Genomic DNA, 17,488 nt, shown 5'->3' with positions numbered 1-17,488 from the left:
CTCTTTTAACTTACGTGAAAAAAGCACCTACCTATTTAAACAAAACTGAAATTGATATTACAAGTGAGATGTCAGTAACAGTAAGAAGAAAAGTACCTGAAGTAAGTTTCCATGACCACGCACCATGTTTCATTATCACCTCATGAAGATTTAATTTTTTACCTTTTGATTATTTTTGGGTTGATCTGGGAGGATGCTGGGGGAGAAAGGAGGTGTTGCTTTTTTTTTTTATTTTTAAATGCAATTTTAGCCATTAACTTGATTTTCCAAGTCTCTCATAAAGGAAAGAACATGTTCATATATGTGTATATTAAGACAGAATTTATACATTAGTTTTCCACTAAAACCAGCAAAAATACAATAAACACTAACAACACTTTTAAGGGATTTGTTTATTTTTGGTTTACAAACAAAAGGCACCCAATATTTCTGTTTGTCTTATAAAAGCTCACAGATTTAGCATTTGTTTCCAAACATGTGTTCCTATAGCAGAAAAACATTACAGGAAAAAGCAGTTTTTCCCTGGTCCCAAATTTAATTATCAGTAACTGTTAAGTGACCATGTTGTTGTTTCAACTGCTTCTCCTATTTAACCAATTAGAATACTTTCTGTAACTTGCTAGTCAGTACAGAGAATCAAACTTTCTCTATCAAAAATAAAGTTCAAGTCTGTTTCTGACTAACATCCATTACATGCAAACACTTATGAAGAAATGCAATAAAACAGAGTTCTGATATGGAAATAAAATATTATCTTCAGATAGAAATTTCACAGACTGACCACAAAAAACAGATGTAACAAGTGTGACACTGAATCTACTGTCAATTAAATAGAATGACTGATGGGTTTAAGATACCAATAGTCAACAGATAACCACAGCCCCCAAAGATAAAGGTGGTTTTCTAAACTGCCAAGTGTTTAAAGAGGAGAGGTTAAGTGTCCTTACATTTGAAGCAATCCTTTTCTTCAGTTATGTACTAAACAGAATAGATTCCTAAGTAGCATGGATCAGAAGTAATCTATTAATTGGCTTCATAGTTCCCAGTATAAACAAATCAACAATAAAAGTATTACGTGTAATGGTGATAAAGAACAAAAAGTCTAAAGTCAACTGCTTCACAGAAATAATTTTCAGAATATGATGCATGTCTTTTTGCAAACCAGTCACATGCCAACACGGGAAGAGGGACATCACTGGATTGTAGGCACCTCTGAAAAAAAAAGTCTGCAGTGCAGGAATGCTTAAGCATACTTTCAGATCTAGTAAGATGCTTCTGGAGGTAACTAAAAATGTAACATACCTAATGTATCTGTTAAAGTATAACATCTTCAGTCACAGAAGCCATAATTTATTTTCAGCCACAGTAAGGTCTCTCACACAAGGTGTGGTCCTAGACCTTTTAGGCTTTCCATCACTAGCTTTATATATATATATATATATACACACACAGGTCATTTTAAAAAGGAATTACAGCTTAACTACTACTTACTACAGAATACTTAGCTTCAACAAGGAAGCCATTATCTTTTCAAAATGGCATACACCTGCATGAAAGGTGTTCTCTTTAAAGTAAGTTTCCACAAGAATAGCAAAATAAGTTCTTTACATACTTAATTCAAATAGGACAAAAAAACTACCAAGGGCAAGTATAATGTAGCTCTTGTGTAATTAAGTCATTATTTGCCTTTCCAAGCAGATTCAAGAACATTCACATACAGTATAAATTGAATGAACACACACTGGGCAAGGGTGCTGGTCAGTGCATCAGTAAGAGGAACAGTGTTCTCAAATAGAATTCTGTGCAACCAGAGTTTCAAAGAATCTTTATGTATTGCCTTAAAAAGGGACTCAGGCTTTTCTTACAACTTCTTATGTCTGAGTTTTACCTACCAAAACAAATTACACAGAAAAAGTTTAAATTATTAGGTTTAAATCTGAAGAAATCTAAGAAATAAATTAAAATCTGTTAATATATTTCAAATTTTGAAGCAAGATGCCTCTTGCTCTGCTTGCCCAGTGAAACAAGAGGGTTTTATTGGGACATAGATGAGTGTGCTTATGCATTGGTCTATCCATGCATCAAATTTCATAGCTCAGAGTTTTTGAAAAGCTATTAGTTCATGAAGTATTTGCTAACATTACTTAGAATTTAAGAACAGGTATCTCTCAATGAAAGCCTACAGTTTGTCCAACTACAGTTACCAATAATATAAGTATCAACTAGGCATAATAAATTCTTTTTAAATACATTTACCTTTTGAAGTCAGAAATGTAACAATCAAGTGCTGGCTCTGTATTCCCAACAAAAATCATTAAAAAAAAAGAGGATGGTCAACAAATATTTTCCCCTCCTCATGGTAACGTTCCGTTTCATCTTTTTCAGATAGGATCACTTCTGCTTTTGGAAAAGCAAATTGCTCATGCTGATAAACACAAATAGAATGGGGCTGATTTTGAGCACAGAACTGAATTACTAAGTGCATTCTGAAAACCAGATAAAACAAAAGGCTTTTCCATAATTAAGGGAGATTTATTTTCCTTTTAAAAGCAAAGTAGTCACCATTATGACCATACTTTGAGAAGGGAAGAAGCGAAAGAAGTAAAGAAATTATAGAAGTACTCCACTAGTTTTTCTAGTAGATCCACCAGCATTTATACACCTCTGAAACTCAAAATCCTTTGTAGTTTTAGGATTTCAAAAGGAATAGTTAATAAACTAGCAATTACTATGACAATTTACCTTCCCTAACGTGGTGTAAAAATTAACAGAATAAGTATGTTAAGGCAGATTTCAATCAAAATGTTCCAAATTGCACAGTTATGTTGGTCAGTGGTCTAAAACATTCTCTCCCTAGGTCAATGATTTAAAGTTATTTAAATGCTTGTCTAACGCCAATTCAGACCGGCACTTGACCATTTTATTTTCTATGTTTTCTGGAAGATATACAGTTAACAGTACATATACCATACCATATTCTGCACTCCAATTTAAGATGAAATAATGCTTCTACAAGATGTGAGATGACTACGTTACAGGCTTTGTGTAGTTAGACCACCATATGCATAGATGCCCTAATGCTCAGTTCTCTTCTTCAGTATCTCATAGTACTGGAGGCTCTGAAGTATGAGAGGAACTTGTAACACAGACTAACCACAAAGTACCAGATATTTCTTGCCATTTGTGATCTTGCAATAAAGATACGCCAGATCAGGATCACAAGAATTGTATTGAATCCATAGCGTATATTCCTTAACCTAAGGGGGAAGAAAAAAAAAAAACATGTAAAAGCCAAGGTACCAAGAACTACAGGGTAAAGAGCATTAAAATAACTTATAATGTAGAATTTAACTTGTTCATCTATTCATCTCAACACCACTTTAATAAAGTATCTTAAGTTAGGGTATTAAGTAAGCAAGTAAGTTGAAGAACAAGCAGAGAAGGCCTTTCCAATTGTTCACTGCTCAAAGAGAAATGTGAAAATTCAGGAATAGAACCAGCCTTGTAGCTAACTACATGTATTACTGCTTCAGAGTTGCTTGGTAAAACCTTTGAATGCCAAGGTCACACACACTGACTCACCTCAAGACAGCCACTCACCCAAAACCAGGCTAATTTCACCCTAGCTCCCTTCCAAGCATTTAAAATAATGTATTTAAAATAATGTATTTGTAGAAACACCTATTACTGCTGACAAAAAAGTTCAAGATTTTTCCAGCTACAAAGTTCATAGTCTCCATAGCAATTTTAAACTTGTTCCTTCTCAGAGAACTTCCACCTTAATCCTTTAAGGATTAGGAAAAAAGGAAGTACTGTTTTAGGGTATCTGATTTTTAGCAAATTTCTCATGTAAAAATAGAAGCTCCAAGATGACTTGAAACCAGAATTTGCTCAGATTTCTTAAAAAGAACATGACATCTTTGGTTCAGTAGACTATAAAAATTTGTATTTGAAAGACAGCTCTTTTTAAGAAAATACTCACTGGTCTTACGTTGCTGCATAGGTATACCGGGTGTTATTACCACCAGGCCTTCTTTTACATAGGATGACCAGATGCCATTCCAATATAGGACTATTTCTCATCTTATTTTGGCGTGATCCTTTGTACAAAGAATGTCACTTGTGTTCAGTGCATTTCTGAACTGCATCCAAATCCAAAACTAGAAGGGGACATCTCTTCAGCTATGCCCATCATTATCAAAGATGAAATTTAAAATCTCAAATATACTTTTTAGAGATATTAATCATCTATTTTATTCTTTGAAAAGAGCCTCATTATAAGAGGATTCAGGAAAAACATAGTCAAACTAAACATACAAGGATATTTACTTGGTCCTCTAGATCCCTCACTTTTCAGTCTTTTTCTATCAGCGTTAATTCTGTCAGTCAAGTCCTAGTCAAGATTCAGAACTAATCTCTGGAAATCCAGAAAACCTTCATTTCCATTAAAAACAGCCTGCAAATGTAATTCAGGCTTACAACACATCTAGCTGAAACCCAGAATTTCTCACAAATTCAGATTACTTTGTTGCTATACCATGTGTATATTACAAGCATGTATTACAGCTGTGTCTCTGAATGCGCTATTGTAAGGTTAACACTAGCAAGTTTAGCCAAAATTCTCACTGAGATTGTGCCATGCCAATCTCTTTTGAAGATGACCTAAACCACTTACTCTCAGGTTGTCAGCATAACAGATAAGCAATATTGCAGAACAAGATAAATTGTTCTTTTTTCAATCTTTGATTTTTCTCTTTAAAGAATATCAACTGTCTTTATGAATCACCCCAAAATAAAATAAGTGACACTATACCAGTAACGTTCTGAATAATTACAATGCATTTAAATTGGAGGAGTTAAGTCACAGATAAGAGGCTAAGAGACTTCATCTTACAGCATCAACAAAGTTTCCTGCACTGCAGTGGAAAGTCCATGCCTGTTTACTTGCCTCCTTCCAGCAGTCATGTTCCCAAAAGAAGCAATTATTGTTGTATTAAACTACCGTAGTTGAACAAACCATTCTGACCCTGTATTACTGTGTACCTTTTTGATGTTCCAGAAAGGATACACAAGTAACATCAGAAACCTGGATTCCAGCATACACTAGCAATCAGAGCTATGGCCATAAATGTACTATGGCCATAGATGTACTAGGATTACTAATATAGAGAATAAAGCAAGATCTACAAATGAAGGAAGAAAGATGGCATCTGACTAAAGCATTAGAAAATGCTTTAGACAACATGCCTGGAATAGAAGAACTCTGGTGGAACTAAACAAATGCTATTAAGAACAGTAAATTATAAAAATGGTAAAGTGAAATTTGACAAGGACAGAGAAACAAAAATAAGATGTACACTTACTTATTCAAGTGTTTCCGAGCTGCAGGGAGGCCAGACATTTCTTCATTCAACACATATTTCTTTGTTCCCATGCAGTAATTTTCCATGTATTCTGCCCAGTGTAGTTGTCGAACATCAAAATTAAAAGTCTGCATAAAAATTGAAAGCTTTCACTATTAACTGCCATAAAGTCAATCATTTCTGATAAAGATAGAAAGGTAGTTATTTTCTTTACATCAGATCAATTTCATTGCAATGACAAAAATTTTGTCTTTAATCATAAGAATAATTCACATTAAGATCTGTGACCCAACCACCAGATTCTCATACAATCCATCTCCTGCAAATTTCAACTATTCCATGCCTTGTTTTTCCCTCTTCAGTAACATTCTTCTCTCAGCTTCCAAGCACACTAGTTTCACATTTAATCTGTCCATAAAGAACTCTACTTGTTTCCTTTCCAGACAGGAAATAATTCTCACATACTATGGAATAAGCACACTGCTCTGTACTAAGTTCACTGATAGAGATGCAGTTCTTTTAACTGTACTTGTAGTTGTACCACTATGTTGTAAAGAGTCATAAGAATATCTGCTGCAGAAGTTACTACAGTAACTTCACAACTTCAGTTTCTCACTGATGTCCATTACCTCCATCTCAAACAACACTACAGTACAGCAGCCAGTTAAGTCCCAATAAAGACAATAAAACCTCTAGCTCACAGTTTCTGAACAAAATACTTAAACGTTGCTCTGTAAGAACTTGCCTAATAAGACTGTTCTATGAAACCGCAGGCTAATACAACAGCTTGTTTACTGTTTCTGCAAGTTTCACTCCTCTGTTGTTCACAATTCCTCCTCGGTTACATGATCACACTAAATGTCTTGCAGTGCTCAGTGATAAGCTTTAACATGTTAAAAGAGCAGAAAAAATAATCTGCTGAGCAGAGATGGGAAATCTGATGCTTAACTACTAAAAATACTGTATTTAATGACATTTGAACAAGCTGATAGTGAAATGTCACCGAACAGGGCAAGTCTGAAACTGACTACAGCTTATGCTATAAAATGTAGTTAGCAACAATAAATATACAATTCCACTGTGTTTCAGAAAATAACATACCTAATCCTGGAAAAGCTATCAAAATCTGGAAGGGGAGAGGATGGAACAACAGGAAGAATAAGGTATTTTCAACAACAGTTTTTGTTCCTCCTCAACCACCTTCAGGACTTTTGTCATCCTGCTTCTAGGTACACTTCCCCATTGCACAGGGCAGTTTTAGTTCACAATGAGTGAGAGAATTTGAGGACATGTAGCTGTATTGCCAAAGCACGAAAAGTGTACCCAGAGACTGTCACTAGTTTGAAACACAAAAAGGAAACAAAAAAAACCCTCAAAAACTACTTCCTGTTCCTCAGAAAAACAAGATAGTGGTCAAGAAATAAAGCTTTGTTTTACTCATGATGCAAGTTAAACCAGTAACACAGCTTGGCTACTTGACTGACATATAGGGCAACACCTGATCATGTATGATCAAGCCACCCTAACAACTGTCTTTTGTACACAGCTTCCTTCAAGGAGTCCTGTCCTTATCTCTGATCAGACCACTGATCTGGCTTACAACACAGCCCTGTACAAACACCTTGGTACATTCAAATGGCTGTGGCAGGACTATCCAGAACTGAGTTCCTACCATGCTTCGTTCCACATTGCAGTAAGCAGCATTACTGATTCATGTCATATTAGAACAGTAAGTTTGTACTTCAGTCTCCATACCATACAGCTACTTACCTTTTTGTCTTCAGGGGTTAGCTGATTCATTAGCATAGTCATATTTTCAGTATTCCAGATCCAAGAATTGCTCGTAAAATATTCTAGTAACATCATGGCCTTATGAAGACGTGATATTGTTTTCATCATCCTACAGTCCAAGGAACAGAATGTACAGGTTACAGTGGTAAATAAAAAAAAAGTTTTATAACCCCGCACCTCTCCTTCAACATAACCCATCCTACTCTGTATCCAAACCATGAAAAAAAGTTAATACACAGAAGTATCCTATCAGTCTAAAGCAAGATGTTACTGGAGTTTAGCTGTCCAATCTTGATATGAAAGCAGAACTTGCTGGACAGCTTTTTTTTTTTTTAATTCTACTTCCCCATGGAACAGTAAGTTTCCTCTCTAAAACGAATGGCCAACAGAAGACAGAGTTTTACCATCCTTTCTTTGTAATTTAGGACAATACTTAATACTTTGATACTTAACACTTCTCATTTCAGCATAACAAATATCTAGCTGTACTGAACAATTTAACTTGATGAACATGTTTAAAATAGAGTTACACAGTGCAGAACACAGCAAGGGAGTAAATTTCCCTAACCTTCTGGCACACTGTGCAATGCCACATCTCTAAGAAAAAACTCATTTATTATGGTCAGTAAGAGACCAAGGCTTAGAACCACCAGAAATAGAGCTTTGCCCCCTACTGTTACCGCAGCAAAGAGCAGGATCTATTCAATGGGCAGATAAACCATAGCAGATCCTGCTAATTGGGTGATCAGTTCCAGGCTACTTCAAAATATGCAGAAATACCTTCCATTATCCTTTATTACACATGGGTGACAACTCTATAAAAATATCACTTGGAATGCAGAGAAATTATGTTATAAGGATCAATTTGGGCAAATTTCCCTTTGATCAGAATACCTGAAGTAGACCCAAAAAACATGAGTTATCCACTCTTAGATGAAAGAGTTTTCTTGTTGTAAAGTGTTACAGAGCTACAGATGATCACTCAGCTTTAGTAAGTACTAGGTAGTATTTACATGAAATGCTATTACATTTCTGCTTATGGAGCTTGAGCTATTTCCATCTCAAAGAATTGCTTCCAATTTGATCCTTACAGGAGGGCACAATGGTCATTTTAAGCAGAGCAGAGGGGCACATAGGAAAAGCAAAGAAAGCAGAACAACCCAGCAGTAATAGGAAATGGCTTTCTGAAGCTCAGTTTTGTTCAATAAAATACATAGCAGCAATATAATTCCCTGATTTTTCTCAGAAAGTTGCCTTGGTACATTCATACTTGTAGAGGAGACAGCACAGTCCCAGAAACTCTTCCAAACATTTACATTGACTAACATTAATGACTGGTATCTCACTATGTAAAGGAATAGTGAAATTGCCTCTAAGTCTCATGAAACAGAGTATTACGAATGGCTGAGACCACTGAAAAAGCAGAAGTGTATCTGAAGTACAAAAGTATTAACACTTTCTTAAAACCTTCCACAGGAGCATATTAAAGGCTAAAATTGGAATACAGTTCTAACAGTTAATTTCATTTGAAAGCATCTAGGAATGTCTACTAACACCCATTTATAGTTTCCCCAGCTGGGCAAGTTGGCTGTACGGGAGCTGAGTTGGAGTTCCTCTGATTCAAAAAATAATTAAGAATATAGACTGTGTCCAGTAGACTAAACTGGGTTTTTAAAAAAAAGGAATGATCCTCCAGCAGCTGTCTTAACAGATAAGTCTGAAAAAGTCACAAAAACATAGACTCAGAAAGCAAAGAGCTCACTGGTCAGAATAGCCAGAAAGAGCACTTCACAAAATGCCCTGGATAACAATAATGCAAAACAGGACAAGGCAGCTACATGTGGCAGACTCTTCTGTGGATGCCTGCCCACTGACAGTCTAAAGTTTATTTAATGTAGTTGAACTTATTGTGCCTCTCCAGTTTGTTATGTTAAACCGGAAGAATAGCTGGATTCTACTTAGAGTGCCTAGACTGCTTTAGTACTAGAAAACTTAGGTCCCTGCAAAAAAACTAAATGGTATAAATGAAAATCTGAATAAGTGTAAATTTGGAGCTTGCTACCAGCCCCTGACATTATTTTTAGCTCTTTTTCTAAGAAGAGTCTCTAACCTTCACAGGGAATCCTGCTGACTCTACTTATGGATATGGTTTTAGAATACAGATAAGCTGATTTAAAAAAAAAAAAAAAAAACAAGCGGCTAAAGACAATTCTTTTACCTCAGCTGCAGACTCTGTCTCACATTGGATTTAGTGACTGGCAACAGAACCAGCTAATTAAGTTCGTCATCATAAAATGGAATTTTTTTTTTTTTTTTTTAGTATTAGCTTCTCATTATATCAGCCAAAATAATCAAATGTCTCCACATACTCTTAACTGCTAGATCTGACGCGAAAGAAGTGACAGAAACATGTGGCTAAGGGAGGGCAGCTTCCTCAGTGACAAGTTGGTAGCCTGCAATAAATCAGCATGAAACTGTTCTCCTCTCCCACCCACTTTGCAAAAGAAAAGGAATTATAGTGACAACCTCTTATATTCAGAGATATCAGCAATAAGTGTCATTTACTGTACGCTTATTCTGGCAGACTAAGTTTTGTTAGAGAGATTTTCAAACTTCAATAGCATCACATTCCTCCTGCAAATAGCAATACAGATGACAAAGAAGAATGTGAGAAGTATGTAATGAGGCTTTCTCTCAGCCTGAAATTGATACATACACTTGACAACAGTTAGCTACAATTCTTCAATATCAAAACTATATATATAAAGTCAGTGTAATATCAAATACTGTATTACACCTTCAAAAGCTTAGGACAGAAAAATCAGACCTGCTGATCATAAGGAGCCAAACACTTGCTGCAGTCAGCCAGTGTGACAATATGCAAGGCTTTCACCTACGCTAGGTATAATTTTGCCTCTACTAGCTAGCCCTTATTGCCATTAGCACAAAATACAATCAAAACACAACCAATCAAGAAGCACGTCACAGAAATTGAGTTTTAAGCAACAGTTATACAAATCAAGTATCCGTAAATTAGGTGGGCATGTTTCTGTAGCAGACAAAAAATAACCTGGCTTAAGGTTATTACCACATTTTCAAGTCTTACACCATCTATTTTCTCTAGGCTAAAAGGTTCTGAAGCCAATACAAGATATCCTTCAGAAGATCTGCGTTGTTAATACGCAAGTCTCTGCATAAGCATTAGAGACAGTTGGAAAAAAAAATTAAGAGATTCCTCCTAAGGTATATGATACAAGTATTCATATTTGTAAAATGGTAAGTTTTTATTTAGCTATAAGTTTTGAAGTATAAGAGAAAGAGGAATTCTTTGTTTCTAGCAGTTCTGTTGTTCTTGTAAGTGCAGAACTTTTTTTCAAAGTATTTGCAAGGGGAAAAAAGTCATCTATTCAATGAAAATATACTGTTCACTCATTTCTGGTTTGTAAGACAGAGACTATGTCAAGGGTGCTTCATGTTAAGTTTTAAGAAACTTTAACTGAAGTGATCTCTTTAAACCTCTCTGCACCCACCAGCTCTACCTCCTCTGTAGCTTTCTAAGAAGAAGTAGCAGAAAATGAATTGCTGGAGAAACACATAAATTACAGCTTCAATGTTTCATGCTACTTTCTGTTACAGAATCACAGAATGGTTGAGGTTGGAAGGGACTTCTGAAGATCTAGTCCAACCCCCCTGCCAAGCAGGAGCACCTAAAGCACACTGTGCCAGATGGCATCCAGGTGGGTTTGAGTATCTCCAGAGAAGGAGACTCTACAATATCTCTGGGCAACCTGCTCCAGTGCTGTCACCCTCACAGTAAAGAAGTGCCCTGTCATATTCAGGTATATTCCCTGTGCTTGTTCTTCCAGAGTAATTGGAAAGACCTGCTGGGTGCATATTTTCAAATGGCTTTAAAGATATCAAATACACTGAGCTGCTTTTGAGAAGAGATAGTTCTGCTGTGGTAAGTCCTATGCAAAGTTACAGGCAAGAACTATGCCTTATATTAGGCAATTAATAAGCTTTGCTATGCAAGTACATAAAGCAAGCTACTGACAACACTGCCAAACTTGTACAGTGAGAATTATCACCACTATTCATATAAAAGCACAATACTACAGAAGTCTACTTAAGTAGTTTGGAATATTAAATCCTCATTATGTCATTTGATCCTTATCGTACTTATTCCATCTACAAAGTTCAGAAGAATTACATGCATTATTTCCTCCTTAATTTTCCTTAACTCTTACTCAGAGAATTGTTAATTTCAATAATGTTTCACTAGATGCAAAAGCAATGAAAAATAAGTTTTGTCTCACTAAAAGCTTTATCTACTTCCACAAGTACAGTGTACCAGAACAATTTCATATTGCATAAAGATTTCAATAGGTTAAGTTTCCAAAAAAATTCAAACCCTTCAATAGAAAGGACTTAGTTTTTGTGGGTGATTTTTTAATATAGTTATGAACATACTCCTTTAATTCTAAAGGGTTATAAAACCCAATTAGTTTTATTTGCTAAGAATTTCTCATATGGTGATGGTATAATATCCTGACAGTATGCCAATAGTGCAGTTCAACCTATGCAGCAATTTCACTGATTAGTTTTTCCTATATTATATGCAATAAAGAGCCTAGAAATATATTCATATTCAACACAAAGGGCAGATCGTAGACCATGTGAAGTCAAGTTAACACAACATTTGCATTTGCTTGTGCTGATTTCATCTTTTTTTTTTTTTTTACTACACCAGTCAAGTTGTTCTTGCTAAGTTGTGGTGCAGAGGTCACATTTTAGATTAAGCTAGCCCTTCACTCAGAAAAGCATTGTAACAAGCTTTAAAATCTGTAATTATGCTTCCAAGGCTTTAGAAGTTTCCCAGTGCATGCTACTTGGTAATTAAAACCAGAGGTCAACCAGACAGAATGACAACAGCAACAGTAGTACATCCCTATACTAGTACCATCTCCAGCCTGTCAGTTAAAGTAGGTTTCAAAGTACTTTGAACCAGACAATTAGAAAAAAAAAGCAGAAGAATAAAGATCTGGCTCAATTTTCTTCTATTATTAAATAATGCATGAAACCCATTAGGATTTAAAATTGCACCTCTATCAGAGTTCCTCTCTATAATTTAAAAAAAAAAAAAAGCTTTTTAAAAAGGCTTAAAGAAAAGAATCCCCATATAATGAAAGCTATATAGCATGAAGCTATATAGCATGCTTACATGCTGGGCATCAAACTTCAAGTTTTAATTCCAAGCAACTGAATAAAATGTGCTACAGTTTGCTACCTTAGCAACTGAATAATCACTTTTTGATTTAATTGAACCTCCCATCTTTCCTCCAAACTTGAAGTTTTCTGCATGATAGGAAACCTATCCAGCCACTACTACATAAAACTAATTAGGAATACTCATATAATTTATACTTCACGGGCCAGAAGATACATCTTTAATGTCACCTCTTGTACTAGTACTGATTAATATTTAAATTCTGTGTTTGAACACTAAATAGGAACTCCAGAAAAAGCCAAAAACAAGATTCAATGTTTCATGCCTGTTGAGTGTTCTAAACAACGTGTTTATTTATAGCCTTGTTTTACTCTCATTAGGTTAAATACTTAAAAGACTGGACTTCCAAAGACTGACATGACTCTGGCAGCATTATTTCCCATTTGGAAGATAGCAGGTTGATATCTGTAGTATAGTTATTTTTAGCAAGTGATGGAATCTTGACATGTATCAGGGAATTTCTATCAGTTTTTATGAAAAACATTTTATATTGCAAAAGAACCTAAAAAGCTAGGAATTCATGCTTTGATCCATAGAGCTTAAAATCTTTTCAATGCAGAGATAATGTGCCTGCATAGGCACAGCTGCCTGTCCCTACTGTTGCTGTGAGTGCTATGCTATTGATTAGGCTTGGAACAATGGAACCCAAGGTAGTTCAGAAGTTTTTGCCTACAAATGAAATACAAGGAGGGGAAAACTTATTTAATACTTAGGACTGGATCAGTAAAAGGTAGCAATGTAAGATAGACCTAGACTACAGGACAATGAATGAATACTCACTTGTATTAATACTGTCACCATAGTGAAGATTTTAGAGTCTGATGACAAATACTTTTGAAAACATAATATATGCAATGAGTTAAGATCATATGGCTTGGCAAATCTGAAACGAATTGTCATGACATTTTATATTTTTTCTATGTAATCTAGTTTGGCCTATTTAGGCAGAATTATGCAATTTTTACCACTTCAGAAGTTAGCCAGCTAGTAGTGTAATTATTATAAACTGAATGGAATGTTGAGATGATACAAAGTATGCCAGATCAAGCTGTATCATCTACAGGAATAACCCACAGTTATTTACTCTTCCTCCCTTCCATTTTCAGTTTATAATAGCAACAACAATCTTAACGCCAACCACTTCCCTGAGTTTAATGACTGACTAGGATTCTGACCTGAGATACATCTTGGACAACATTGCTGAGTCAGACATTAATCTCTTAGAAATGCAGTCAATGGATTGTTATTGCTTATAGTTAGTAAGTCTAGGTAGTACCCATGCTGTGTCATCTTCATCTCCACCACCTTATCAAAATATTTTTAGCCCTGTCCTTCTTACCATGGCTTATGACCTGTCAATCTGAGCAAAACATCGTGAAAAAATGCAGGCAATGTATGGGAGACTGTGGTCCGACAGAGATGCAAAAGGGGGTTTGAACAAAGACTCATGCTAGGGTGCCTTACTGCACTGCTTAACGGATTTGTCGTGTAATTCAAATATAGGTGCTTTACTGTAGGAAAAAATAAGGATCAACATTTTAATTATTTATCATTCAAGAATGAACATAATTTTTCTAGATCTTATATTCTGTTTACCTCGAATACTCAACCCTACCAAACAAAATATCCAACAAAAAACATCCTCATTTTTGCTAGAAAGTTTAAATTCACTTTGAATTCAATGACCTATTCTCAAAGAGAAAAAAAAAGAAATAGAAAAGGTGAGTTTTAGTCACACAACATTTAGGGGAAGAAGAAATCAATATATACCATAGTGTAAGCATAGCTTTGTTTAAAAGTAAGAGTAACAGAAGAGACAGAGCTAGTCACCATTACCTTGGGCTTCTTCCAGTAATCCTGAGGTAGATATCATACAGGAATGCTGGGGCCTTATGGCTTACAGCAATCCAGTAGTGATATAAAAGGTGATTGGAAGTTAGATTAACATTGGGCCGTCTGAAGGCCTGTTCGAGAGGATTCCTCTTGAAAGTAGAAATTACATGGTATTCTGAGAAAGAAAAGTTGCGTAACAGCTTTGATGGTAACCATGTAAAGTTCAATGGTTTTCAAAGTACATTACAGCGTACAATATTTACTTTAGTATGCTATTTAAGTAACCATCCTAACTCTAATAACCATAAAAACTAAAACAGCTATAAGCCTTAAACCTAAGATAGTGTTAAACTGGTTCTTATTATATCAAAGTTTTTCATACCTTTATCTTCAGAATATTTTACTGCAGCTTTACCGTAGCTTCTCTTTCTGGTCCTCTTCCCTACCTTCAGTTGATTTTGAAAGTTCACAGCAATTTCGGTTTATATAGCATGTAAAGCTATTCAAATATCCATCTGTATTTCATAAAGGCTATTCTAATCTTTTAAATGAAGAACACTTTAAAGAAGTAGGCTGAGGACTTTGCAAGCATCTGAAGTGCATTTCAAATTACATTTAACAAGTTATCCATATTTAAGCTTTTCTAAAAACATTGTTAGGATTGGACTCCACGTCAAACTCTCATTGACAACTGAAAATTCTGTACATGGCAGACATGTACATCTTAAAGTATATCAAATTTCACTTTATCTTTGTAGTCATCTCTTGTAATTTCATTCCATTGCTTACAGGAAGTCTTTAAATACCCCAATTAGAATTGCAATATAAATGAAGCCAGCAACTTTCCAACTTCAGCTGAAGTGATAAGGCTTATAAATATAGATACATAAATCAGCAAAAGCAAAAAAGGGTGAAGAAAGTTGTCAAGAGAAATAACATGGATTTAAGTATTTAAGATAGAGGAAAAATGATGATCTTAACTGAGAAATTATTTCTTAAAAAAAAAAAAAAAGAGCTAATTAACAGCTTTACCATACCAGCCAGCTTGCATTGCTATTTATTATAGAAGTCTATTACAGAGCTCTCAAAATGTGGGTTACATTTTAGTCAGGATATCTAAGATGAAAATAGGCGGCCCTACTTTCTTAGAGATTACTTTCCCTCAGCATGTATAGAGGAAGTCTCACATAACCATCTAAAGATTAAGAGCCACCTCAACCAACAATTAAATGAAGCTAGACGTAACAAAAAAGCTTCAAGTGCAAAAATTATCATACACCCTCAATTACGCATTTTGAGCTGTTTACCCATATATTTACAGGAAGGTTGGCATTAAACCCAACATTAGCACTACTCCTTTTGGCAATGCTTTTCTTTGCACACTACCCGCACTCTACAGATTAAGTCATTGAAGCATCAAGCAGAAAAATCAGTTCTGCCATACTTTAAAAGAATTTAATTAAAAAAACAAAGAACAAAATGGAAGTGATAACTCTACAAGGAGAAAAAATTAACAGAAGAGAATGAAAAAGCACAATGCACTGCAAAACTGGGTTATGGCTGTTATACTAATTTCAACTATAGCCTGTGCTTTTAGTACTGATCTTATTTTTCTATTAAAGCTCATAAAAAAAAAAGAAATATGGCATACCAACTTCACTCCAGTGGAAAGGGTTGGTACCACCTGTAGTACAGTTATATACCATGATATTTCTTGGTCTGGAGGGGAAAGAGGCCAAAGAGCACATCAGAAGACCAAAAAAAACACACAAAACTTATCAAAAGCCATATCTAAAGTTACCTTTGCCCTCACCATTATTTACATAAAGCAAAAGTTGTCAGCCTCACATTAGGTTTTTTGCTTCCTGAATCGTTCCAGTATTTTAAGCCATCTTTAACTACTGTATATATGATAGCTTATAACTACGTATGTATATATACACACAGTTTATATATACATAAATGACAAATGTATATTTTTTCCCTAGAGAATGCTTTGTCTACAGTATTGTAAGTCATACTGATTGCACTGAAGCCCAGGAAAAAAGAAATCAGGTATAGCTTATACAATTGAATCATAGGTGATGTCTTCCTCTTCATCATTAAATGTTGGCCATTATCCTAAGTTACACTCTGGTGGACTAATGCTGTTAAAACCTTAGAACCCCTTTGTCCTAGATGAACAGCAGGACACTGATTAGAAGTTCAATAGAAGACTGATTTATCAAAATGCACAGTACCATCGCTTCAAAGTATTCAGTACTTTCTATCGTCACCCGCTGTACCTATTAACTCCGGAATACCAGGCTGCAGCCAGTGTCATATTGACAACAACATCTACTGGAACAAGATCTGCTACTGCACCATTGGTAGCTCTCATTGTTCGAAGAATTCCTTTTCCTGCCTTAAAAGAGAAAAAAAGACAAGACCCACCAGTAAATCACATGAAATTTTGCTCTTTCTAAAAGGAAGAAAGATTTTTTTCCCATTACTTACAGCAATGAAGAGGCCACTAGGTCCATTGAAGTTATCAATCCATCCCTATCACAGGTAGGAAGGAAAGGTTTTAGTTAGTGTAGTGAAGTCAACAGTTTAAAGTGAAAACTTGACAACACAGGAGAGCAATACCAATTTCCATGTCTCTAAACCAAGTTCTTCCATAGTAACTCATCAGATTTTGCTACAACTCAGACATGAGATCCATCTGTAGTTTCATTTGGCTCCTCCAAATGCTTATTTTTTAGTTAATAAACTGCAAAGTACTTCCTACATAAATACATTGTGTTGAAAATATTTCACTAGCTTATATCAACTCAGTTTAACAGTCCATAGCAAAACTGCTTGTTTGTTCTGTTTTTTGTTTTGTTTTGTGTTTTTGTTTTGTTTTTTTAAGTTTCACAGACATTTTCACTCAACTTCAATGCTAACGTTTAAACATTATATAAGTTTTAATTAAACATATACTTACTGTCTAACATATACATACATTGTACCTACTCAAAAAGGCATGTGATGTTGATGTGTTTTTAAGTGCTTAAGAAATATTCAGCATTGAACTGGAAAAGCTGTTCCAGCACTATCTCCCATACTGGAAGAAGCACATAGCATATATACCATACATCAATATAACAGAGTACATAAAGCTTCTACTATCTCCTGTCTTGGCTAAAAGAAGTGGAGTCCAAACATTTTTACATCCTGCAGACCCCAGATT

At 35.2% G+C, this 17,488-nt stretch overlaps 1 protein-coding gene across 3 annotated transcripts in view; it reads right to left on the bottom strand.

Moving 5' to 3' along the window:
• Positions 1 to 374: 374 nt before the first annotated feature.
• The window catches only part of FAR1 (fatty acyl-CoA reductase 1), a 37,517-nt gene continuing 20,403 nt past the window's right edge, over positions 375 to 17,488 (bottom strand). For all 3 annotated transcript variants that reach the window (XM_027461318.3, XM_027461319.3, XM_072039452.1), the window contains exons 6-12: positions 16,771 to 16,815; positions 16,560 to 16,678; positions 15,926 to 15,993; positions 14,278 to 14,449; positions 7,134 to 7,263; positions 5,364 to 5,491; positions 375 to 3,257 (exon numbers count right to left, since the gene is read on the bottom strand). In XM_027461318.3, coding sequence (XP_027317119.1) covers positions 3,095 to 3,257; positions 5,364 to 5,491; positions 7,134 to 7,263; positions 14,278 to 14,449; positions 15,926 to 15,993; positions 16,560 to 16,678; positions 16,771 to 16,815 — 825 coding nt within the window. In that variant the 3' untranslated portion in view covers positions 375 to 3,094. The remainder of the gene's footprint in view (positions 3,258 to 5,363; positions 5,492 to 7,133; positions 7,264 to 14,277; positions 14,450 to 15,925; positions 15,994 to 16,559; positions 16,679 to 16,770; positions 16,816 to 17,488) is intronic.

The sequence above is a fragment of the Anas platyrhynchos genome, chromosome 5 (genome assembly GCF_047663525.1).
Source record: "Anas platyrhynchos isolate ZD024472 breed Pekin duck chromosome 5, IASCAAS_PekinDuck_T2T, whole genome shotgun sequence".
Classification (NCBI taxonomy): Eukaryota; Metazoa; Chordata; class Aves; order Anseriformes; family Anatidae; genus Anas; species Anas platyrhynchos.
Note: the sequence above shows the minus strand (reverse complement) of the source record. Positions and strands in the feature narration are given on the sequence as shown.